The sequence below is a fragment of the Diabrotica virgifera genome, chromosome 9 (genome assembly GCF_917563875.1).
Source record: "Diabrotica virgifera virgifera chromosome 9, PGI_DIABVI_V3a".
Taxonomy (NCBI): domain Eukaryota; kingdom Metazoa; phylum Arthropoda; class Insecta; order Coleoptera; family Chrysomelidae; genus Diabrotica; species Diabrotica virgifera.
In genome coordinates this window covers 204407702-204435420 of record NC_065451.1, presented here as the reverse complement: position 1 = coordinate 204435420, position 27719 = coordinate 204407702, and the positions used below count along the sequence as shown (strand labels likewise).

Below are 27719 nucleotides of genomic sequence, written 5' to 3'. Positions count from 1 at the left end.
CATTTATTATTTTTCTACCTGTGCCGGAAATGTAACGACACTCAGACATGAGTTGCGTTCCTGGCACGACTTTATTGAAAGATAGTTCATTAGATTATCAATCATAGCATGTAATCTGTCTTTAAAAAGACAACCACATGCAATGGTGACAGTAAAATTCTTGTGTTAGTGATTCCATAGTAAATCACGAGGAAAACCCAAGAAAAAACCTCATGATACTATCCCGACATTGTAAGTATTTGGTCTTACATTCAGTTTACTTTTAAAACTGACACCAAATTCTGATTTTATATGTAAGTTATTTTAAATTATAAATAACATTAATAGTACATAGATATATAAATAATTCTAAAATATAAATTATGTACTGTCCTCGATATCTTATTGACTTTCTAATTGTGGTATTTTCTTTCTATTGACTTCCTCTTTTAGTATTGGTAACCACGTCCTCAGGGCCGTAACTACGATGTTGGGGGCCCCGGGGCAAACGTAATCTGGGAGCCCCCTACCCCCAGCGCAAGAGGGGTCCGAAAAAATGTTATTATGTTATGTCCGATATTATATTTAACCACTTGAAAACGCATTTTGCTTCCTGTGTGAAAGCCACACTCTCTTCTTTCTTTTTTTTTATCATGTCTTGCAATAATTCTAGAGTGCTATGTATTAAGAGTATAAGCCAAAAATAAAAATTTTTTATTATGACTTTTCAAAGTCTTTTTTACCACTGATGAAATAACTATTACAACTAAATATCAAAATGGTGACGAAATATGATTAATAAATTAGTAATTAACTATTTTACTTTCTACTTTGATAATACCTTATTAATTATATAATTCAAAATATAGACGAATCTCGAAAAATCTATTTTATGACTTAGTACATAGCACGTTAGAATTATAAAATTAGCAGCGCTAATGAATACATCTTCATCTGAATCTGACATTGTGGACGGATCATCAACGAATGCGTTCGTACGCTACAATGTAATATGGTCTTACTTTGTAGCGACAGAATAACCAAGCGAACTACCAAGCAAACGTAAATGCACCTTAAGGTGCCTTAAGCAACTGCAATGTGAGCCAAACACAGTCAGTGAAGCTGGTCAGTGTAGTGGTGGGACTGATCCTAATGTGCTCATTCTATCTTACCCTTACCCTTCTTTTCAAAATGTGGTTCCTTTCACATACCAAGATGTGGTCTGGGAAAATTGGTTAAGACAAAGTAGCTGGGCTGGGACCTGGGGCCCCTATTCCGGTTGCATTTTAATTTTTATTTCGCCAAAATATCTAATTTCCTCAGCAACAATTTATATCTTTACGAAAGGTCTCGGGGGCCCCAGCTTAGCCCCGGTCCCCTCTTCCAATGGCATTTTAGGTTTTGTTTAGGGGAGTGCATATAGATTTTCACTTCGGAAAAGATCAAACAAGATAGAACTTTTTGTAATTTCATTAAGAAATGTTTAATAAACAACATATCAAAAAGTTCTACTTGAGAAGTGGGTGCTTCATTTTTTATTAAACAAAAATGAATTACGAAATTAGATGTTTTTAAATAACTCCGAAAATATTAATTTTAGAAAAAAACTGACTTGACCAATGAAAAATTCAGAAAATTTTACAAAAAAACCTTTTATAAAGAATTTTTTAAAGTTAAATCTGTATCTTCTATAATTTTTTATTTATAACGCTAAAGTCACCCTTCTCACAAACATTGGCGCACTGTAAACTAACGTACGGCGAAGTGAACGGTTGAGTTATTTTACTGTAATTCTTTAACTAATGGATCAAATGAAATTTTACAAATTGAATATGAAAGAAGAATAACTAAGCTATCCTGTGGTCATAATAGAAAGAAATAAAATATATGGGCATAAGTACGGTGTGGGCAGAAAATGAGACTTACATGAATTTTGTTTAAAAATGTGTATAATACAATTTTTCGTATAAAACCCTCAATTTTGCACAACTTACCTTTCAAGCATCTTACTAAATGATGTTTCATTAAAAAAAATCTCAAAAATTTAATTCAAATGATATGACGTCTCAGAAAATGTAATTTTTGAAATCTTCGTAGTTTTATAGAATTACCACGAATTTAAGACGGTATTACTCAAGTTTGAACAGATCTGTTACAGTTTTATAAGTGCTTTTTTAAAGCTTAGGATGTAATCTTTAAAATGCACTAAATTATTTTACTTTAAAAATAAAATAAACTATTTCTTTTTAAGAAAATTAGGAAAGATAACAAAAATGTATTACAAAAACCGAAAATTACCAGCTAAAAAAATGCTTATACAAAGTGATCAAAACTTTTTTCAGTAAAACTTACCTAATAAATACATTTAATAATAGGCTTCAACAATAATAAATGTTCAGAAAAAAATTTTTTTTTAGCTGTTATATATAGTATGTCTGCGTAACTTAAAACCTATTGATAACTTTTTTATTATCAGTTTTACGAAAAAAAGTTATTCTTTATAAAATACTCTGCATCGTATACAATATAAGATGCAATCATCAAATATCAAATTTAATTAATGTTATACGAGGTATGTCAAAAAATATGAATTTCACTCAAGAGGTACCTTTACATTTCACAATATCGAAAATTGTTTATTAAGAAAAGTTGTTTGTATTGGAATTAAAACATTTGTTTTAGTGTTCAATTACATCCTTCTAATTAAAATATTGTGAATAATAAAGGCACTTAACTCTTAAGAAAAATTCATATTTTTTACATACCTCGTATAAAGTCAAAAAAGTTTAATATCTGATGATTGTATCTTAGATTTTAGACCAGGGAGAGCATTTTATGAAGAATAAATTTTGTTCATAAAAGTGATAATAAAATAGTTAGCATAATTATAATAAAATGATGATGAGCATCCGTAATTTGAGAAAAAATTGAAAATTTTGTTTTCCATTAGAATGATGTAATTGTATATTTAGACATAGTTTCTAATTTCAAGCAACTTTTAATAATAGCATTTTTGGATATTCTGGAATATAAAGGTACTTTACTGTTTAACGAAATTCATATTTTTGACATAACTCGTATAAAATTGACAAAATTTGATATCTGATGGTTGAGTTTTAGATTTTTGATTATACAGAGCATTTTATTAAAAATAACTTTTTTTCGTAAAATTGATAATAAAAAAGTTTTCCATGTGGTTCCTAGCTACGCAGACACACTGTATAATAGCTTCTGTATAAGAATTTTCAAATTGCAATGCCATATTCGGATTCAGCATAATCAAAAATAAAAATAGAAACATATTTGATCAAAGCAAAATGATGAATTTAACGATATTTTAAAAATTATTTATACAAAACAATTGTTATTGTTTAAACAATTAATAAACAATTAGCGGCCAAATCTGCGAGTAGAACTTTTTACTTTAGTATATCGTCGGTCCCAAGGCAAAACCATGAATGTGCAAAATTGGTAATTTTTACCTATCTATATTTTCAAGCACCTCTAAACCAGTTCTTGATAATGCCAAACCAACGAATCTGCAAGCATCATGGTTTTGGTGGGGGTAGGTGTACTGCCTTTGACGTATCTTAGTTTGTATTCGACTGTCGCAACGCGCGTATCGTGAATGTGACACTTTCGTGGTTTTGGCCGTGCATTAAAAGTTCCAAGTCAGTGAATGTGGTACATTTGTTGTTTTGACATTGTAAGTGTATGGTATACTTTGTCACATTCGTGTATAGATTTTGAGTAGTGGAAAATGAATTATGGACAAAAAAATAAGGTGTGCCGCGAATTTTTCATATCTACACTTAATGTAACAGATCCATTCATAAGAATAACTTTACAAAAACGATCTTCTACTGGAACAATAGAAAAAGACCGCCGTGGCAAACATAGTCCTGCTAATAAGTTAACTGAGGATTGTTTGCAAATGGTACGTGATCACATTTTATCATTTCCTGCAGTTGAGTCCCATTACTGTAGGGCTTCAAGTAAAAAAATTATTTGGACCCTACCCTAAACATGTCCATAATGCACAATATGTACAAATCACAATGCAAAGAAAAAATATTCGCTGTTTCAATTGAAAAATACAGACAAGTTTTTAAAAAATATAACGTGGGTTTTTTCAAGCCAAAGAAGGATAAGTGCAATATATGTTTGGCACAGAAAATATGACTGGAGAAGAAAAAGAAGCCCAAGAACAAACTTTCCAGCAACACTTGAGAAGAAAGGAATTTGCACGCAAGGCTCGCAGTGCTGATAAACTGGAACCAATAGACAATTCTACTATATTAGCATTCAATTTTGACCTTGAAGCTGTACTCACAACTCCAAAGGGATCTGCAGGATAGATATTTTACTTGCGCAAGTTAGCTGTTTATAACTTGATAGTTTATAATATTGGAAATCAAGATGGCATTTGCTATCTATGGGATGAAACCCAGGGTAAATGGGTTCAAATGAAATCGCTTCTTGTATCTATGAATACGTATTATCTAATACAGAAGTAACAAAAGTTAGAATGATGTCAGATGGCTGTGGTGGCCAACAAAAAATTCAAATTTTGCTGCTATGTGTATGCACATCATTTCTGTTCATCCTAGACACACTGAAATGGAATGCGATTCCATACATCCTAAAATTGAGCACAAAGCTAAGCATGTTACTGTATACATTCCTGAAGGTTGGGCGCAAGTAATACTAGATGCTTGTATGAAACCAAGCCCATTTTAAGTGAGGAGTAGAAGCTTTGATGATGTTTATGATTTTAAAGAATTTGCAGCGCAAAAATTTGAGATGAACAAAATACCATGGCGTAAGGTTTGCTGGATTCGTTATCTTAAATCAGACATGACGAAGGTGTTTTACAAAATAGATTTTGAACAAGAATTTCATGAGATAAACTGCATGAAAAAATTTCGTGGTCGACCAAAAACAGCGGAGTTAAAAAAATCATACGAATGTGAGTTACCCATTGCGAAGCTAAAATATCAGGATTTACAACAAATGTGTTCTGACTTAACAATCCCAAAAGTTCATCACAGTTTTTACAAGTCGCTAAAAATTAATAATAATATTAGGGATAGATTACCAGTTACCAGAACCAGATGGCAGTGAAAATGTTGACTCAGATGAAAATTATACCATTTCACTTCATACTCAAGCTCATTCAAACATATGAATTTAGGTCCTTTTTGTATTTTCAGTATTTTCTGAGAAAACCTTTTTCGTTTTTATAGTTTATTTTGCCAATGATGTAGAAGTTTAAATTGTTTTGTTTGCTTAGATTTATAGCTCCTGAGTTTTTCCTAGTTTCCCAATGAAAATACGCAGGTTTATTGATATTTCAAAATAATAAAAATATTGAAAATCATTGTGTCTTTAGGTTTTCTTATTGTACTGTAAGTGATTTGAAAGAAAATTTTGCAATGCCAAATCCAAGAATGTGACATTTTGGAAGGTGGGGGCTAATAAACGGAAAAATAATAAGCAAGTCATAAACTGTCTAAGTAGGTCCTATATCTCCCAAGAAATGAAATTATTCCGACAAAAATCTGAATTTTCATACAGTATCAAAACCTTCAAACCCAAATATCTCCAAATCACGATTTTTCACATTCATGGTTTTGGCATTTGGCCGACGATATAAACTAACAAAAAAAGTTTTAGAAAAATATAAGCTTGTTTGAATTTTTCCGAAACAATGCATATTTTAGTTCTAATTGCACTCCCCTAACTAATAATTTAAATTTTTATGTTAAGGTCTCGGGGGTCCCAGCTTAGCTCAGGCCTCAGGGCCCCTGTTCTGTTCCAATTGCATTTTAGTCGAAAATACTAATTTCCCCAGTGAAAAATTAAGACTTTATGTTACTGTCTTTTTAAAATGGTGTCATTTGAAAATATTTCGTTGATATCGGCTTTTAAATTACATATTTTTATTTTCCTCGTTAAAATCTATGCACGGCCAACCAAAAAGAGGCCTCTGTGGGGGCCCCCTTGGCTGGGGGTCCCGGGGCACTGCCCCGGTTGCCCCAATGGTAGTTACGGCCCTGCACGTCCTACTGCATTCTACCGAGGAATTTCTCAGTAGAGAAATATCTCAGTGGCGCACTATTTTTTGCTTTAAAACAATTCAGACTATTACACATATGCGCGCCAATGAAGAATACAAAATTCTTAATTGTATGTTAAAAAATGGGCAATAACTACCTCCTAAAACGCACCAAACTCCATTTCCATAGCTCAACTGGTCTTAAATAAATAAATTGGCAGTTTGAAATAAAAATTTCAACACCCCGTATCTCGGAGACTTTTTCATGTAGAATTATCCCTTAAAGTTTTTCATACTTATTTACTAACACCCTGTATATTTTTTACCTTTCTGAAGATAATGGTACATGTTTGAATCTTTCTGTCTTATTATAATAAAAGTTATGAATTGTATAAAGTGAAACGTGCTGATTTCTGAATTTCAAAATTTTGTCACAAAAGTTGAGTGACAAAATTGGAAATTTAGCTTTTTAATCAAGTTTGTGTTAAAATATAGGGTACACAAAATAAAATGTTTTATAGAAAAAGAAATAATGCAACTTTTAATTTTAAGAAAAACTTGATTCCATTTTTTTATTTTTAGGGTAAAATTCCGATTTTGACAATGTTCCTCCATCTAAACTTTAAAATAAACCTTATGTTCATTTTCAGCACCATCAAAAACATAAAGTAAGACCAAAATTAGCCACCATTCACCACACCGTGGTCAGTATCTCGAGAAATAAGCGTTTTTTTTTTAAAGAGTGCCACTCGTCTATAATGTCACATAACTTTTTTCTTATTGCATATTTTGACTTTAAATTTTCCAGAAAATCATCTTCTTCATGAATTAGGTTTTATTGCTGCGTTGGTTAAAATTATAAACTAAAAAGTTTGTCACTTTTTTAAGTAAACATGAAACTAACGAAATCTGATGACAAAATGTTTAAAAATTAACAACCCCTCTTTTAATCTGTTTAAACCTTTTTAATAAATCTTGTTGTCATCTAAATATTCGAAAGATGATAGAGTAAAATTTTCAAAAGGAAATATTTACAGCGACCAAAGATACAGTGAGGTAAATATGAAAAATTATCAAAATTGATTTTTCGCATTTTTGCATAAAATTTGACTTTTGAACATGCTCTACCAATTCTAGATAAAAATAAACTTCATATTCAGATTCACCGACCTCGAAAAAGAATGACCAAATTTTGCCATTCACCTATCATGGTCGCTTTTTCTATGTCTAAGCCTCAAATTAGGGGTGTGCCGCTCGCCTACAGGTAAGAGATGAAATTATAAACTAAATGCATGATGAATGGCAATCTGAATGGGTGGAACAAAGGGAAAAGGAACAATGGACAAAAATGCCAATACCCGATGTAAAAGCTTGGTATAAATGTAGGTTCAGGAGAATAAATTATTTCTTTGTAAAAATTTTGACTGGTAACGGTTCTTTCAGATCTTACACATTCAAAATTAGAAAAACAAACGACGACATCTGCAGGGAATTTGGTGTGTAACTAATGACGCCGAGCATTGAATTTTGGAAGGCAATGTCTTCCTACAACAACATCAAAGATTGAGAATTAAGCTGGACGAGGTCACGCCAAATAGTATACTGAACTTAGCTATGCAGAGCAGAGAGAACTTCGATCATGTGCTAGAAATAACAACGAAAATCATCAAAACGAGGAGACGCTGGAAAGAGCGTGACATGATGAGGGAATAGGTTGAAAAACTAGTAGAACAATTTTTTAATTTGTGCTATTAATACATTAAACACATATTTTAGTCTAATGCATTAGATTTATCTATGCTTCTGTCCTACTTATCCACCATAATATAAATATTTGCTTTCTTATTCCCGTCATTATATTCCTAAACCAGGGTCCTGGTCATTAAACAACAATACTGGCCTTTAGAGACAAACTTCGACATCACTGGATACATGTTTAAGTCTAATGTATTAGTTTTATCTATGTATTATGTCCCATCTACCAACTTATATGTTTTGTTTTTTATACTCGTCATTGCATTTTTTAACCATGGCCCTACATATACAAGGATACGCTCTTCAGAGACAGCTTTCTTCGAGACCCTATACTGAAGACGATACTTTGTCACCGATTATTTTGAGGACCGCGGTAGTGCGCTTGGAAGTTATTTTCGGCAAGAAATGTCCCTGGCGCGCTGCTGGAAGAAGGGGTGAGTTTAGTTGGTGGGCGTTCGAACTAACCTCAGCAACATTCAAACAGCTCGGACGAATCCAACAGTATCTGGGTCATCTTTCCAGATCTCTTTAGAACATTCTCACCTCAGAAAAAAAAAGCACACTTCTTAGTATTGCATTTGGTCTTGCTCATGGCAATATGCAATACTGGTTCTATGATATTAATGAATTGAATTTAATCGTATTGGTGATGTTCAGCAAAATACAGATAGCGCAATACTTATAGCCCAATAAATGACTGTTTTGGAGTGTAATTTCCAGGGGCAACTCCGAATTGCATGAAAATTTGGATTTAGGTTCTACTTACCCTCCACTTCAAAGTTGAATTTGTGCCGTTAGTTGCTTTTCCTGGGGGGTGACATTTACCCCTTCTCGGGGGGTGAAAAACGCGTGTTTAAAATAAGACCGGAAATGGATAAATTGACTTATTTTAAGCACCTTTTGTTCTATAAAGTTTTTTACGTAAGTCAATACTTCGAGTTATTCGCGATTTAAAATGTTGATTTTTCGACAAAAAACTACGTTTTCAGACCTTTTTTCCCAAATAACTCAAAAAGTAAATATTTTATCGAAAAAAATATATTTAGTAAAAGTGTATCCTGTAAAAAAGCGAAAAAAATGGTGTACCAGTAAAGTCTACAAATTGAGTAGAAGCAAAGTTGTAGCTCATGAAAAATACGTTCTTATTCGTCTAATTCCAAATCGAATAATTCAACGCGAAATCACCGAAGAAAGAAGCATTTTTCGGGAAAGCCTTATTAACATTTTTAAAGTACCGAAAAAAATCTTATTATTTGTTTTTTACAAAAGTTTACAGCATCAAAAATAAACGAGTTACACTGAAAAAAAACGTTGGCCCCTTTTTTTGGTAAAAAAAATCGTGAAAACCTCCCTCTATTTAGCACCCTAAATGAAATTAATCGTTTGGCTTTACCATCTATTTTAACTGTATGTGTATTGTTTATATGATCTGTAAGTTTGATTGGTTTGAAGTGCTTATTTTTAAAAACATTTGGTTTTATAGTAAAAAAATTTTTTCCAAAAATTTTTGAAAAATTTCATTTTTTCAAAATAACTTAAAAAGTATTAGTAATAAGAAAAATCTTAAAGAGTAAAAAAATGTAGGTTTTGCTATTATAAATATGCTAGCTTCATTTTGTTTCTCCGTAAGACAAAAATTGGTTAAGATATGGCTGTCCAAATTTTGCATACACTCGTGATTAGTGACCCATTCAAGCTTTCTCAATTATAACCCTTTCAAAAATAAACACTTTAAACCGGTGAGACTGACAGATCATATAAAAAATAGATAGGTAAGTAAATTGTTTGTAAAGCGGTAGCGATTAATTTCATTTGGGGAGCTAAACACGGCGAGATTTTCATGATTTTTTACAATAAAAAAGAGGGCCAACTTTATTTTGAGCGTAACTCGCTTATTTTTAATGCTAAAACTTTTGTTAGCAATTAAAACAAAGCTTTTTATAAACACTTTAAAAAAGTTTAAATGGATTTTTCCTGAAAAGTGCTTATAGCCCAATAAATGACCGTTTTGGAGTGTAATTTTCAGGGGCAACTCCGAATTGCATGAAAATTTGGATTTAGGTTCTACTTACCCTCCACTTCAAAGTTGAATTTGTGCCGTTGGCTGCTTTTACTTGGGGGGCGACATTTACCCCTTCTCGGGGGTTGAACAACGCGTGTTTAAAATAAGGCCGGAAATGGAAAAATTGACTTATTTTAAGCACCTTTTGTTCTATAAAGTTTTTTTACCTAAGTCAATACTTTTCGAGTTATTCGCGATTTAAAATGTTGATTTTTCGACAAATAAACTATGTTTTCAGACCGTTTTTCCCAAATAACTCAAAAAGTAAACATTTTATCGAAAAAAATATTCTTAGCAAAACTGTAGCCTATAAAAAAACGAAAAAAAATTGTGTACCAGTTAAGTCTACAAATTGAGTAGAAGCAAAGTTGTAGCTCATGAAAAATACGTTTTTATTCGTCTAATTCCAAATAGAATAATTCAATGCGAAATCACCGCAGAAAAAAGGGTTTTCCGGGAAAACCTTATCAACATTTTTAAATTATCGAGAAAAAGCTTTTTATTTGTTTTTTACAAAAGTTTACAGCATAAAAAATAAACGAGTTACACTGAAAAAAAAAGTTAGCCCCTTTTTTTTGTAAAAAAAATCGCCAAAACCTCCCTCTATTTAGCACCCTAAATGAAATTAATCGTTTGGTTTTATCATATGTTTTAACTGTATGTGTATTGTTTATATGATCTGTAAGTTTGATTAATTTGAAACATTTGGTTTTATAGTAAAAAAAAATTTCTAAAAATTTTTGAAAAATTTCAATTTTTCAAAATAACTTAAAAAGTATTAGTGATAAGAAAAATCTTAAAGAGTAAAAAAATGTAGGTTTTGCTATTATAAATATGCTAGTTTCATTTTGTTTCTCCGTAAGACAAAAATTGGTTAAGATATGGCTGTTCAAAATTTGCATACATCGTGATTAGTGACCCATTCAAGCTTTCTCAATTATAACCCTTTCAAAAATAAACACTTTAAACAGGTGAGACTGACAGATCATATAAAAAATAGATAGGTAAGTAAATTGTTTGTAAAGCGGTAGCGATTAATTTCATTTGGGGATCTAAACACGGAGAGATTTTCATGATTTTTTACAAAAAAAAGAAGACCAACTTTATTTTGACCGTAACTCGCTTATTTTTAATGCTAAAACTTTTGTTAACAATTTAAAACAAAGCTTTTTATAAACACTTTAAAAAAGTTTAAATGGGTTTTTCCCGAAAAGTGCTTAACTTTTCGGTGATTTAACCTTGAAATATTCGATTTGGAATTAGACGAATAAGAACGTATTTTTCATGAGCTACAACTTTGTTTTTATTTAATTGATAGACTTTACTGATATACCATTTTTTTGGGTTTTTTAAAAGGCTACACTTTTGTTAAGGATATTTTTTCGATAAAATATTTACTTTTTGAGTTATTTGCGGAAAACCGTCTGAAAACGTAGTTTTTTTGTCGAAAAATCAACATTTTCAATGGCAAATAACTCGAAAAGTGTTGACTTACGTAAAAAACTCTATAGAACAAAAGTTGCTTAAAATCAGTCAGTTTATCCATTTCCGGTCTTACCTTGAACGCATGTTTTTTCACCCCCGAGAAGGGGTGACTGTCACCCCCCAAGTAAAAGCAACCAACGGCACAACTTCAACTTTGAAGTGGAGGGTAAGTAGAACCTAAATTCAAATTTTCATGCAATTCGGAGTTGCCCCTGAAAATTACACGGTATCGCCGAATTTCCCGTTCATTTACTGGGCTATTAATTTTTCGGTTATTTCACCTTGAAATATTCGATTTGGAATTAGACGAATAAGAACGTATTTTTCATGAGCTAAAACTTTGTTTTTATTTGATTGATAGACTTACTGACACACCATTTTTTTTTGGGTTTTTTATAAGCTACACTTTTGCTAAGGATATTTTTTTCGATAAAATATTTACTTTTTGAGTTATTTGCGAAAAACCGTCTGAAAACGTAGTTTTTTTGTCGAAAAATCAACGTTGTCAATGGCAAATAACCCGAAAAGTATTGACTTAAGTAAAAAACTCTATAGAGCAAAAGTTTCTTAAAATCAGTCAATTTATCCATTTCCAGTCTTATCTTGAACCTATGTTTTTTCACCCCCGAGAAGGGGTGACTGTCCCCCCATAAGTAAAAACAACCAACGGCACAATTTCAACTTTGAAGTGGAGGGTAAGTAGAACCTAAATCCAAATTTTCATGCAATTCGGAGTTGCCCCTGAAAATTACACGGTATCGCCGATTTCCCGTTCATTTACTGGGCTATTAACGGTTATCAAAAAAACATACCATGCAATATTTTTGGCATGACATACATTTTTTATTTTAGGTTATTCTCAAGAGGAGAGCAAATTGGAAATTATGGAGACACTACCTAAACATTTATCTGATGAAGGAAAAGCATTTACTCAAAATATGACTGTTGCGACTGGACAGAGACCTTACGAATGCGAAGTTTGTTTTAAGAAGTTTTCTCGAAATGAGCGCTTAAAAAATCATTTGAGAGTGCACACAGGGAAAAAACCATACAAGTGTGAAACTTGCTTAAAACAGTTTCGTACTACAAGTGAATTGAAAACACATTCGAGAACGCACACTGGAGAAAAACTTCACAAGTGCGAGATTTGTTTTAAGCAATTTAATCAAGCAGGTAATTTGAAAACACATTTGAGAGTGCATACTGGGGAAAAACCATACAAGTGTGAGATTTGCTTTAAACAGTTTAGTGAGACACGCCATTTGAAAATACATTTGAGAGTGCACACTGGGGAAAAACCATACAAGTGTGAGATTTGCTTTAAACAGTTTAATGAGACACGCCATTTGAAAACACATTTGAGAGTGCACACTGGGGAAAAACCATACAAGTGTGAAACTTGCTTAAAACAGTTTTGTACTTCAAGTGAAGTGAAAAGCCATTTTTTAAGAGTGCACACTGAAGAGAAACCTTACGAGTGCGACATTTGTTTAAAACAGTTTGTTACTACAGGTGAATTGAAAACACATTTGAGAACGCACACTGGAGAAAAACTTTACAAGTGCGAGATTTGTTTTAAGCAATTTAGTCAAGCATGTAATTTTAAAACACATTTGAGAGTGCATACTGGGGAAAAACCATACAAGTGTGAGATTTGTTTTAAACAGTTTAGTAAGGCAAACTATTTGAAAACACATTTAAGAGTGCACACTGGAGAAAAACCTCACAAGTGTGAAATTTGTTTGAAGCAATTTAGTCAAGCAATTCGTTTGAAAACACATTTGAGAGTGCACACTGGGGAAAAACCTCACAAGTGTGAAATTTGTTTTAAACAGTTTAGTAAGGCAGGCCATTTGAAAAGACATTTAAGAGTGCACACTGAAGAAAAACCTTACGAATGCGAGATTTGTTTAAAACAGTTTCGTACTACAAGTGATTTGAAAACACATTTGATAACGCACACTCAAGAAAAACCTTACAAGTGCGAGATTTGCTCTAAGCAGTTTTCTCAGAAACGTCATTTGAAACGTCATTTGAAAGTACATACTAGAAGAGATCTTGACGAGAACACGTCGGAACATCATTAACGAGAACATGTCCATATAATAATATAAATAATAGACAGATGGGACAAATCGAGGGAAGCAATCCAAACAACATGCACGACTATAGTAAAGCGTGACAGACAACAAGAAATAATGGATGTATGGTGAGATCATGGATATGATGCATCTTTTTCTTTGGGTGCCGTCTTCTTAGCGAAGGTTGGCGATGACTCCTGTAAAGTCTTCTCTATTTTGGGCTTTTCTATTAGACTTTGAAAGTCTAATCCTGTCCATTCTTTGATGTTCCGCAGCTAGGTCATTGTCGTCTACCCGGGCCGCGTCTTCCTTCTATTTTCCCTTCCATAATAAGTTGAAGGATTTATACCCGTCGTGTCTAAATATGTGTCCAAGGTAAGATGTTTTACGTTTCTTGACAATTTCTGTGAGTTCACGTTCTCTATTCATATACCTTAAAACTTCTTCATTTCTAACGCGGTCGGTCCATGAACTTTACTGATACACCATTTTTTTTGGGTTTTTTATAAGCTACACTTTTGCTAAGGATATTTTTTTCGATAAAATATTTACTTTTTGAGTTATTTGCGAAAAACCGTCTGAAAACGTAGTTTTTTTGTCGAAAAATCAACGTTGTCAATGGCAAATAACTCGAAAAGTATTGACTTAAGTAAAAAACTCTATAGAGCAAAAGTTTCTTAAAATCAGTCAATTTATCCATTTCCAGTCTTATCTTGAACCTATGTTTTTTCACCCCCGAGAAGGGGTGACTGTCCCCCATAAGTAAAAGCAACCAACGGCACAATTTCAACTTTGAAGTGGAGGGTAAGTAGAACCTAAGTCCAAATTTTCATGCAATTCGGAGTTGCCCCTGAAAATTACACGGTATCGCCGAATTTCCCGTTCATTTACTGGGCTATTAACGGTTATCAAAAAAACATACCATGCAATATTTTTGGCATGACATACATTTTTTATTTTAGGTTATTCTCAAGAGGAGAGCAAATTGGAAATTATGGAGAGACTACCTAAACATTTATCTGATGAAGGAAAAGCATTAACTCAAAATATGACTGTTGCGACTGGACAGAGACCTTACGAATGCGAAGTTTGTTTTAAGAAGTTTTCTCGAAATGAGCGCTTAAAAAATCATTTGAGAGTGCACACAGGGAAAAAACCATACAAGTGTGAAACTTGCTTAAAACAGTTTCGTACTACAAGTGAATTGAAAACACATTCGAGAACGCACACTGGAGAAAAACTTTACAAGTGCGAGATTTGTTTTAAGCAATTTAATCAAGCAGGTAATTTGAAAACACATTTGAGAGTGCATACTGGGGAAAAACCATACAAGTGTGAAACTTGCTTAAAACAGTTTTGTACTTCAAGTGAAGTGAAAAGCCATTTTTTAAGAGTGCACACTGAAGAGAAACCTTACGAGTGCGACATTTGTTTAAAACAGTTTGTTACTACAGGTGAATTGAAAACACATTTGAGAACGCACACTGGAGAAAAACTTTACAAGTGCGAGATTTGTTTTAAGCAATTTAGTCAAGTATGTAATTTTAAAACACATTTGAGAGTGCATACTGGGGAAAAACCATACAAGTGTGAGATTTGTTTTAAACAGTTTAGTAAGGCAGACCATTTGAAAAGACATTTGGGAGTGCACACTGGGGAAAAACCATACAAGTGTGAGATTTGCTTTAAACAGTTTAGTGAGACACGCCATTTGAAAATACATTTGAGAGTGCACACTGGGGAAAAACCATACAAGTGTGAGATTTGCTTTAAACAGTTTAATGAGACACGCCATTTGAAAACACATTTGAGAGTGCACACTGGGGAAAAACCATACAAGTGTGAAACTTGCTTAAAACAGTTTTGTACTTCAAGTAAAGTGAAAAGCCATTTTTTAAGAGTGCACACTGAAGAGAAACCTTACGAGTGCGACATTTGTTTAAAACAGTTTGTTACTACAGGTGAATTGAAAACACATTTGAAAACGCACACTGGAGAAAAACTTTACAAGTGCGAGATTTGTTTTAAGCAATTTAGTCAAGTATGTAATTTTAAAACACATTTGAGAGTGCATACTGGGGAAAAACCATACAAGTGTGAGATTTGTTTTAAACAGTTTAGTAAGGCAGACCATTTGAAAAGACATTTGGGAGTGCACACTGGGGAAAAATCTCAAATGTGTGAAATTTGTTTTAAACAGTTTAGTGAGGCAGGCCATTTGAAAAGACATTTGAGAGTGCACACTGGAGAAAAACCTCACAAATGTGAAATTTGTTTGAAGCAATTTAGTCAAGCAATTAATTTGAAAACACATTTGATACTGCACACTGGGGAAAAACCATACAAGTGTGAAACTTGCTTAAAACAGTTTTTTACTTCAACTAAATTGAAAACACATTTTTTAAGAGTGCACACTGGGGAAACCCCATACAAGTGTGATACTTGCTTAAAACAGTTTCGTACTACAAGTGAATTGAAAACACATTCGAGAACGCACTCTGGAGATAAACTTTACAAGTGCGAGATTTGTTTTAAGCAGTTTAGTCAAGCATGTAATTTGAAAACACATTTGAGAGTGCATACTGGGGAAAAACCATACAAGTGTGAGATTTGTTTTAAACAGTTTAGTCAAACACGTAACTTGAAAACACATTTGATGGTGCACACGGAAAAAGCAATACAAGTGTGAGATTTGCTTTAAACAGTTTAGTGAGGCAGGCCATTTGAAAACAGATTTGAGAGTGCACACTGGAGAAAAACCTCACAAGTGTGAGATTCGTTTGAAGCAGTTTAACCATTCAATTAATTTGAAAAACATTTGAGAGTGCACACTGACGAAAAACCTTAGAAGTGCGAGATTTGTTCTAAGCAGTTTTCTCAGAATGGTAATTTGAAACGCAATTTGAAAGTACATACTAGAAAAGATCTTAACGAGAACACGTCAATATAATAATATAAATAATAGAGAGATGGGACAAATCGAGAGAAGCAATCCAAATAACATGCACGACTATATTAAAGCGTGACAGACAACAAGGATGGATGTCTGATGTGATAATGGATATGATGGATAAAAGACGCAGATTCAAGAATATAAATGCAGAAAAATATCAGCAGATATATTATACAAATATTAAAGATCCTTTGTAAATCAGACAAACAATTCCTTGATAATCTAGTTGTACTTTTTAACATTTTGTTATATGTATAATGTTATGGGGAAAATTTAGAGAATTCATTTTATGTCCAACACCACGAGATCGTAGATTTTCATCGCCCTGTATATGGCCAAAATTTGTAAATAATATATTTTAGTCGTAAGCAGTGTTTCGTGGTAAGTGAAAAACGTTAGTGGTTAAGATTCTACGAACGGACTTAACAATTCAAGAACAATGGAACTGAATTACGATCGGTGTTAGAAAGTGGATGTATTTGCGGTTGACGTGAACAATAGAATGTTTCTAAATACTTCCTAGAAAGTAACGACGATAAATAAAATTGTTTAGTTTTAGAATATAGGGTTTTTCTAGCATGTAAGAAAAAAATTAACTTTGGTATCTCCTGGAATTTGACAAGACGGAAAATTTGTATACAACACTATTTGTTTTTAAAAAAGAAATTAGGGATGTAATGTGTAGAGAGAATGCTTGTGATTGGCGAGAAGACTGATGGAGGGGAGTAGAGTGTTTGAGTCTCAGTTTGATGAGGGAAAAAGTTTTTACTGTGTAATTAAGATCTGATGAGACCAGCCTAGTTTGGAAAGTAGTGATTTTGTGTAAAGTGGTTAATTTGGTGGCCGTGTAAGCAGATAGCTGTTGAGACGGAATCGTGATCGAGTCTAGAAGTAAAATCTCGTGTCCGAATAGATTCCTGTTTCTGTCTGGAACGAGTAGCCGGTTTGTATCAATTTTGCACAAGATATCGAGCTGAGAGAAAAATCTTGGAATTATAAAGATTGATATTGTTTGTGTCGAGTCAGAGACTAAATTGAGGAGAGATTTCGAGCGAGTGCTGTTGGTCTTTGTTTGGGAAACAGTTTGGACAAGAAGGAGGGTTGCAGCATCCGAGGAGCACGTGTGGGAGAAACGAGGAGAACACAATCCATGAGAAGAAGTTAAGAACATAGATAAGGTTAGTCAGATTATTTGTGAAAAGATAGTTGTTTGATATTACATACCATACTTATTTTTTGTCAAATTTAACAGTTATACAACATAATTTATTCATTCATAAATTCGTAGAGAACATAAGTAATCTATTTAAAAGGTGAAAATTAAATTTTGTTTTTTTTTATAATAATAAGAACAGTCTACCGAATCATTTAAATAAAAATTTGTTAAAAGAACAGGAGATAGTAGAATTACAGATTAATTTTAGTAGATAAAATAATTTTTTTTACGACAGATTATATTTTCAGCATACATACTGAGTCTTATGTTTGTGGTATAGTAATAGTATATGAATAAATAATATTTATAAAATTTATATGATTGTGAGCATATTTATTTTCCCTGTTTTATCCTGGATAGAGTAAGCAACGAGAATTACTAGAAGCCACAAACTAAAGGTGATACATTAAAATCAATTAGCCCTAAGAACATTTTATTGGAAAGATTTATTAAATTTTGGTTTTGTTTCCATGAGTAGCAATTAAAATAATTAATTAATTGAATTAAATTGATAAGATGCTGATCAATCTCATAACTGAGAGAAAAGATAAAGCATAACAATTATTAACAATATATAATCGCGGTAAAATCCCGGAGAACTGGCTGCAGTCGACATTGATTACAATCCCGAAGAAACCAAATGTCCAGCTCTGTGATGACTACCGATTTATAAGCTTATCAATCATATCACTAAAGCGTTCACCAAGATAATTCGTGGAATATATATGATAAATGTGAGTCAAATATTGACAGATCGCTGTTTGACTTTCAAAAAGCACTTGACATAGATCAGCACAGTTCTTACATATTCAGAATTAAAAAAACAAACGACGATATCTACAGGGAATGTGGTGTAACTTATGACGCCGAGCATTGCATTTTCGAATGTAATGTCTTCCTACAACAACATCAAAGATGGAGAATTAAGTTTGGCGAGGTCACGCCAAGTAATATACTGAGCTTAGCTATGCAGAGCAGAGAGAACTTCGATCATGTGCTATAAATAACAATGAAAATCATAAATAAAGAGACGTTGGAAAGTGCAAGACAGGATGAGGGAATAGGCTGAAAAACTAGTAGAACCATTTTTTAATTTGTGCTATTAATACATTAAACACATATTTTAGTTGAAGTAAAGAAACACAGACTTACTCACAATCATTTAATAATACTTCGACGACCGGTTTCGATCTCTACACTATTCAGATCATCTTCAGGTCGGCGTTACAAGTAATTAAATGCTACAATTAAAGAAAGCCAGAGTTAGAACATTGTTTGTTTGTATCAAAATGCAAATAGAAAGCCCAAAAATTTTGAAAAGTATGCAACTGTTGACATTTCAGAACAACAAACTGATACATACGTATGCATCCATATGAGAAACAGGTACTCATAAGCACGCATACGCACAAAGATGCATGCGGTTTATGACTTTGTTGAATTAAGTTAAATTTTAATATTAAAAACTTTTTTATAAAAACCTAAAAACTATATAATTTTGATCCACTTACATGCCGTTACAAGGGATGCTTTGTAAGTTCATCGATTACATGTTTAAACGTCCAACTTATGCTAATAGGATAGCTAGGTGAGTAGTCCTGTCGCCAGGGGGGGGGGTACAACGGCATCCTTAATTCAGATGGACTTACCCAAGTTTTTTTTATATATTTTGACCCGTAGAATACGAATTTTTTGGGTAACAGTTGATCCGGATGTCGATAAGATTGTTATAGACAAAGAACTTGAGGAATTACATATCAGCGATTTGTCGCAAAACAAAACATCTTTTTGTATTTTTTGGGTCATTCTAAGCAAAAAATGTTCTTACAAGTTTTTTCGTAGGATGCAAAGTTTTCGAGATAAACGCGGTTGAACTTTCAAAAAATCGAAAAATTGCAATTTTTGAACCCGAATAACTTTTGATTAAAAAATAAAATAGCAATTCTGCTTACCGCATTTGCATTGCTAAAAATTTATTATTTTATTATTAAACAAAGCAATAAACACCTAGTGCGTGAGTGATGTTTTCAATGATTTCTCATTTAAAATCGAACGAGTAGGTAGAGTAGCTACAAGTGCAAGCGAGGCAATTTCTACGTAGCATGCGTTAAAACGCATGTATTAGGCACGAGAATTACTATGTGTTTATAGCTTTGTTGAACAATAAAATAATAAATTTTTAGCAATGCAAATAATCAAAACGATATAATTTGACTTGAACTTTCAAATGCGGTAAGCAGAATTGCTATTTTATTTTTTAATCAAAAGTTACTCGGGTTCAAAAATTGCAATTTTTCGATTTTTTGAAAGTTCTACCGCGTTTATCTCGAAAACTATGCATCCTACGAAAAAACGAATGAAAAAATGTTTTGTTGTTCGAGAATTCGCTGTTATGTAATTCCTCAAGTTATTTGTCTGTGACAATCTTATCGAGATCCGGATCAACTGTTACCCAAAAAATTCGTATTCTACGGGTCAAAATATATAAAAAAAAACTTGGGTAAGTCCATCTGAATTAAGGAGGCCGTTGTATGTACCCCCTCTGGCGACAGGACTAGAGGGACTGGGCAAGCGGACATGCTTCGTAGGTCAAAACACAGTAATTTGGAATGGATCCTGAAGGCAGATGTGTGTTGTGAAACAGAGACAGATGTATTAGTTATGAGAAAGACAACGTTCGGGTGGGTATGTTCATAAATGCAGCTAAGGTCTAAATAGACTTATTGTAAACACTTGTACGATTGTGAAGGTCTTTGCTCTTAGGTGTTTTGAGCTATGGGCAGAGGTCGAAGTAAGGAAAATGACAAATAGGAATAAATATTCAAAATTGTATTATTCCCAGTCACAGGACAACGGGATGTCATTTATTTTGTATCATTGTAGGTGCCTAACACTTGGAAATCTATGAAATGTAGAGGATTATAAGAAAATTAATTAGATAAAAAAGATTGTCAAATTAAAAATTGGTTGAAAACTGTAGAATATTAAAGGGATCTGAAAAAGGAAGAGGTTTGTTTGAGCTATTGTATGATAGTTTATGTTCAGAAAGGAATATTGAATAAATAATTACAGGGTGTAGGCACTTACATTGAGAAATTATTAAAATAAATAAATAAATTAACACAGAACACATAGGATTTTTATAACTACACAGACAAAACAACAAGTGGTATAAATAAATTTGTGAATAAGTGAATTTTGCAAATGTAGTGCTACTTCCCATCCAAATTTATACCACTTGTTGTTTTGTCTGTGTAGTTATAAAAATCCTATGTGTTCTGTGTTTATTTATTTATTAAAACCTTTTTATATACTTGGCTTGGTTGGTGTCACGGACTCCGCAAATTTTGTAATCCATTTTAAAAATAGTTCTAGGCTACCTAGACACCTGAAATTTTCAGGATAGCTTAGAACTAGCTAACAATGCAATATTTAATTGCTATTATACAGGGTGGTTAATTATTAGTGGGGTGAAGCTCCGTAGATCCGTTATAGTAATGTATAGCGGTAAAACTTAATAACAAAAATTATAGCGAACTTTGAGCTTCACATTACAAAATTAGTTAGAATGTTACAGGGTGTTCGATAACATAGTGGTAGACCAAACTTACGTTTTTTTTTAAATAGAACACCCTATATTTTATTTTATATTCGAAATCTGCGTAACTTTTCGATTACAAAAATATAAAGGTTTGGTATGTTATACGGGGTATTTACAAAGTTATAACCAATTTTATATGAAAATCGTAACAAGTTTAACTACCTGTATAAATAAAAGCAAGCACAAGGTCAATGGTTTATTGACGTCATATTTTTTTATTTATTGTCAAAATTTTCGTAAATAGTTGTTTTGCTAATTTTCTTTATATTGAATACAGGGTGAGTCAAAACGCAAGTACCTTATTTTCTCAGTAATTTTAAATAGAACACCATATATTTTATATCATTATCGAAAAGTACCATTACCATACTATAATTTTTGTATAACATTCCCTATGTGTAAATTTATTAGTTTTCGAGATATTTTCATTTTTCAGAGCAAAATTATTAATAATTACGGGTCTAAATCTTTCCAAATTTTAAGTAAGCCATGGCTGATTAATTGTCTAAAACTTACAATTTACTATTACTGATTAGCAATATGTATAGTATTTTTACTACAAAAACGTTATTACGTAGGTCAAAATTTTTGACGTAAGAGAACTGTCAAAACATTAGAATGTGACTTTTCATTATTGCCGTGTTTATAATAAACATAGCAATAATGAAAAATCACATTCTAATGTTTTGACAGTTCTCTTACGTCAAAAATTTTGACCTACGTAATAACGTTTTTGTAGTAAAAATACTATAATCAAAGTTGGCTACGATTTTTGTTATTAACTTTTATTACACTCTATTACTTATCACGGATCTACAAAGCTTTACCCCACTGACCAATCACACTGTACGGATAAATCGATTTTTTTAAAATTTCAAACTATTTTAAAAATGTGACTAATGCAATGATATTTTAAAGTACGTTAATAAATCGATATCTACAAATTGATGGTGCCTCAGTGGCATTAGACTGCAGATCGAGAGGTCCCCAAGTGGAACCCGGCTGTTGCGTATCTTTTTTTAATTGTTTTAATAAATAATTAAAAGTTTATATACTTCAAATTATATATACCATTTCAAAGAACCGTGGATAAAAAATACTATTTTATACTAGTGTAATTTTTTAAATCATAATTATAAATAACAGGTAATACACCTACTAAAAATTCATATTTTATAAGTTAATTATTCTTTCCAAACATGTTGTGTCCTATATGTGTACAATAACAAAACCGTGATATTATAAAAAGTACTTTTTTATTAGAGTGTAATTTTTGGAATCTTAACCATCTTATCGTTAAATCGTTTTTCGTTAAATTATTAATAATTCTTTCCTATAAATAATAAAAAGGTTTTATTATAAAAAAATTCTTTTTTATAAAAGTGTAATTATTTATTTTAATAATTTCTCAATGTAAGTGCCTACACCCTGTAATTATTTATTCAATATTCCTTTCTGAACATAAACTATCATACAATAGCTCAAACAAACCTCTTCCTTTTTCAGATCACCTTTAATATTCTACAGTTTTCAACCAATTTTTATTTTGACAATCTTATTTATCTAATTAATTTTCTTATAATCCTCTACATTTCATAGATTTCCAAGTGTTAGGCACCTACAATGATACAAAATAAATTACATCCCGTAGTCCTGTGACTGGGAACAATACAATTTTGAATATTTATTCCGATTTGGACGTTTAAACATGTTATCGATGAACTTACAAAGCATCCCTTGTAACGACATGTCAGTGGATCAAAATTATATAGTTTTTAGGTTTTTTATAAATTTTTTTTTTCATATATATATATAATCGGTTCATAACGTTCTACGACGTCTTCCGATTCCCAATCGCCATTGCTCTCGATCGTAGCACATGTCTTCGTTCAAGCCTCTTTCTCCGATTTCCCTATGGATTCCTTCTATCCAGCTTTTCCTAGGTCTTCCTCTCTTCCGCCGTCCTTTTGGTGCCCATCGTAGCACTTGCTTGGGTAATCTGTCTTCTTCCATACGTTGTACGTGGCCAAACCATCTTAGTTGCTTTGTTTTTATATCGTCCATTAATGCTTTACATCCATTATCTTCAATATTCTTGTATTTCTGATTTTTTGTATTCTTGATATACCAGCAGATCTTCTCCAGAAGTCCATTTCAGTTGTTCTGAGCATATTTTCGGATTTTTCTTTAAGTGGCCAAACTTCGCTGCTGTATGTTATAATGCTCTTAACAATGCTGTTATAGATGTTACGTTTATTTTCTTTGGAGATACTTTGGTCCCATAGGATTTTGTTCAATAATGCGATAGCTTTCCTTCCTTGTGTGCACCTTTCTTGGATATTCTTGTCCAACGTTCCATCTTGTGTAATTGTAAGACCCAAGTATTTATATTCCTGACAGTGATTAATAGTTATTTCATTTTCCAACGCTAGATCCTGTTGTATACCTCCAACGCACATATATTCCGTTTTCTTGGTATTCACTTCTAAACCCCAGTTCCGGTACTCTTCTATGATTTTTCGGGTCATATATTCAATATCGTGATAATCCTGGGCCATAAGAATCTGATCATCCGCAAAACATAGAGTGTATAGCATGTTATCATCATTTAGCGGTATACCCATATTCTTACATTTTCTTTTCCAGGATTTCAAAACTTGCTCTAAATATATTTTAAATAGTGTCGGCGATAGACAGCAGCCCTGTTTAAGACCCTTATTCACTTCAAATCCTGACGAGATTTCCTTGCCTAGCTTAACTTTTGCTATATTATGTTGGTATAGATTTTTTGCAGCTTTAATGAGGTTCAGACTGATGTTAGTTTTTTCGAGGGCTTCCCAAAGTTTACTTTGTGGTACAGTATCGTATGCTTTTTTTAAGTCTATGTACACTAAATGCAGTTCTTGATTGCAGGCTATTTGTTTGTCTATTAACTGTGTTACACAATATATGTGGTGAGTGGTGGATCTGCCAGCGCGGAAACCGGCTTGCTCTTCGGCCTCTAAGTCCTTGTATTCTTCTTCATTTTATTTTTGATAATTTTTCCGTAAACTCTGCTGATGGTGCTTGTGACAGATATTCCCCGGTATTTATCGCATATATTTTTACTGCCTTTCTTGTGTATTGTAGAAATTACAGACAATTGCCATTCTTTTGGTATGACTTCGCCATTCATACATCTATTAAATAGATCTCTTAGGTATTCATACAGGGTGTTGCTACCGTATTTGAGCAGTTCTGGTGCTATGTCGCCAGGCCCTGACGCTTTTCTATTTTTTAGGGATTTGCATGCATTTCGTACTTCTTCCAGTCTTAACCGAATCGGTGAGCCACTGACAATTACATTGAAACTTTCGTGATCTTCGTTTTTAATAAAATCTTCTCTATTTTCTACTAGTAACTGCTTGAAATAGCCAGTGGCTATTTCAAGTTTTTCATAATATTAAAATTTAACTTAATTCAACAAATAGTCATAAACCGCATGCATCTTTGTGCGTATGCGTGCTTATGAGTACCTGTTTCTCATATGGGTGCATACGTATATCAGTTTGTTGTTCTGAAATGTCAACAGTTTCATACTTTTCAAAATATTTGGGCTTTCTATTTGCATTTTGATACAACCAGACAATGTTCTAACTCTGGCTTTCTTTAATTGTAGCATTTAACTACTTGTAACGCCGACCTGAAGATGATCTGAATAGTGTAGAGATCGAAACCGGTCGTCGAAGTGTTATTAAATGATTGTAAGTAAGTCTGTGTTTCTTTACGTCATTTAATATGGACTCACATATGCAGCCCATTCAACATTTTAACATATTTTAGTCTAACGCATTAGTTTTGTCTATGCATCTGTCCTACTTATCCACCATAATATATTTGTTTTCTTATTCCCGTCATTACATTCCTAAACCATGGTCCTGGTCATTAAACAACAATACTGGCCCTTTAGAGACAGTTAAATAACTTCCACATCACTGGATACATGTTCTAGTCTAACGTATTAGTTTTATCTATGTATAGGGTAGGAGAGGGCACATGGGATTGCTTAAGAAAATTTCATGTATATTTTCTAAAATAAAATCACAAAAAATCAGTAAACTTAAGTATTTCTAGTACATACATTATTTTAATGATTTCCAAGCCAAAATATGATATTACGAATAGTCACAAAAAATTAATCATTTTGTTTATGCTTAACACTGGTCCTCTGTGCCCTCAGTATTGGGGCACATAGGACCGTGCTTCTAATAATTGATTTTGAAGTACAGTGGAACCTCGATAACTCGGATTAATCGGGACCGCGACCGATCCGGGTTATCGAAAATCCGAGATAGCCGGAGAATATGGTAAAAATTAATAAAACACGGTATACTTACAGATAAACTCCGTTAGAATTGAAATAACATGAAATATATTTATAAATATGCACAGTACCTACTCATTAAAGTTACTAAAAAAAACACCAAACCCAAACGTAAGCAAATGGAAGCGAACAATACAAGACACACAATACTAAAGACCATTGTTTATAAAAGAATTTTTTAAATAGTCTTTCCTAAACAATGCTGACAGTTTGAAATAAAAAGGAATAGATACTACAGACAGGTGGCTGTTGTTTCTGCGGCGTGTGCTATGAGTCATTTTTAATATCGTATAGTTCAAATTACACACATAAGTACACATTATCTCTCAAATATATTACATACATTTTTATTCTTTAAAGGTTTGTCTGATAATTAACTATTTTGATTGGAAATAAGTCACAATTAAATTGAAAAATACAAAATATTGAAAATCAAAATGTTTATCTGATGAAAATCGGTCCGGGTTAGCCGGACTTCCGGGTTATCGGGGGCCGACTTATCGGGGTTCCACTGTACTTTTGACAAAATAAGCTCAAAATAGTGTTTTTAGAAATTATATATTTCAGTAACTTTACAGTTAGAAAACAAATATTAATTTTTAATGTTTATTTTTCAAAATCTTAGGAACACTTTAAACAAATAAATTCTTCTTCGTCCTCCGGCATCCCTGCGCAAGCATCATGTGCCCAGCCTCGGCAATTCTGGCACTGAATCCATCCCTCTCCTGCCCTTCACTCGCCATTCCTGCTTGGACAATAAATGCATACGGTGTTGGTGTCTTCCTCCTCACTGTCACTACTTGAAACCTCCACGACTTTCTTTTTCACAGTTTTCATTTTGCTTTTAATAAGCTTTTTATCGGTATTGGTAAGTTTTCTTTCCGCAGTCTTGGTATTCTGTTTTTTTTTCGCTTCTTTCGCTATAAGCTGGTCTTTGAATGGGGGAATTCTTCCGCATGCTGAGCTCTATTAACTCTCTTTTGTGAGTCTTGATTTTTGATTTTACGGGCATCTGATTTGGGCTTGCACTTTCAGTGCTCACTATTCGTCCGACTGTTTTTTTCCTTTTGCAGCCAATATTTTTGTGGGAACTGGTACTGAATTGACCCCAGTTTCATCAATGTTGTAAATCTGGTCTGGTTGAATATCATGAATCTCTAAAACTGATCTTACAACACCAAAAATTTCTGAACCTGCGGTTTATTAAATCTTGCCGCTCGTGCTATGCTAGTAGGCTCAAGAGCTCTAATAGCGATTGAGGATTCCTTTTTTTTTTTTTTTAATTCAGACAACCAGTCATTACCAGCCAATTTCGCAGTCTTGTTAAATGGATGACTTAACTGCATACTCTCTGCTAACTCAAAAGCAAATCGACGAGCATCCAAAGGGGTTATTCCATAAAAGCGTCTTTCTAAGTCCAGAATATGCTCCACTAATTCAGTCTCTTGTTGTTCAGGGAAAACTTGTTTAACGTGGTCGTTCCTTGGAGTTTTTGGCATTAATTGATTTTTTTTCGTCGCAAAATGCAACTCTTGGGTATTGCAAAACGTTCCAATGCTTTTCGAGCGGAAATTTCGTTTCGGTTTATCATTTCCAATGCTTTTGACATAGTTTCTTCAGTCCACGAAGGTTCTGGTCTTTTCTGTATGTAGTCATAAAATAATAGTCATCTAAAAATAACAAACGTATATGATAATATAAATAATTAAATAATAAATGAATAAAATAATTTTGGGGCACTCAAAACCACCTGTGGGCGCAGAGGACCGAAAGAAGACCTTTGTGCCCCAACGTAACAAATTAGATTGAAATTGCCGCTACATGACTCAACGTTTGTTTACATCTAGAATAATCAGCGTGTTCCGTAGTAAAATATTCGTGGTTTTGTTGGGTATAATGGAAGATAATAGTATATAAACAATTACAGGGTAATTACACCCGATTTAGATATAAAATATTACATCACTCACCTTTAAAATCAATATTTTTTTCACAGTAACCTTCACACTACTACGACAATGTTGCAACTGAAATATAATACGAAGTGCACGACTATCTTGCTATTTTTGGTCATATCCAATAGGTGGGGCTAACTGTAATGAACAAAGTGAATGGACCTATATGCCCCGCCGGTCCCCTGTGCCCCCTCCTTCCTATGTCCCATCA

At 32.9% G+C, this 27719-nt stretch overlaps 1 protein-coding gene across 8 annotated transcripts in view; it reads left to right on the top strand.

The window, feature by feature from the left end:
- Positions 1–27719, top strand: part of LOC114329782 (zinc finger protein 227-like) — a 52434-nt gene that overhangs the window by 13127 nt on the left and 11588 nt on the right. For 2 of the 8 annotated variants that reach the window (XR_007700996.1, XM_050662461.1), the window contains exons 2-3: positions 12192–12512; positions 14383–14703. Coding sequence is in view for 7 of the 8 variants with exons in the window: in XM_050662461.1 (XP_050518418.1) it covers positions 12192–12512; positions 14383–14703 (642 nt within the window). In the remaining variant the exon portion in view is untranslated. Of the gene's footprint in view, positions 1–12191; positions 12936–13431; positions 13796–14382; positions 17906–27719 lie in introns of those variants that run through there. The other 6 variants (XM_050662458.1, XM_050662457.1, XM_050662459.1 and 3 more) reach the window with 5 other exon arrangements.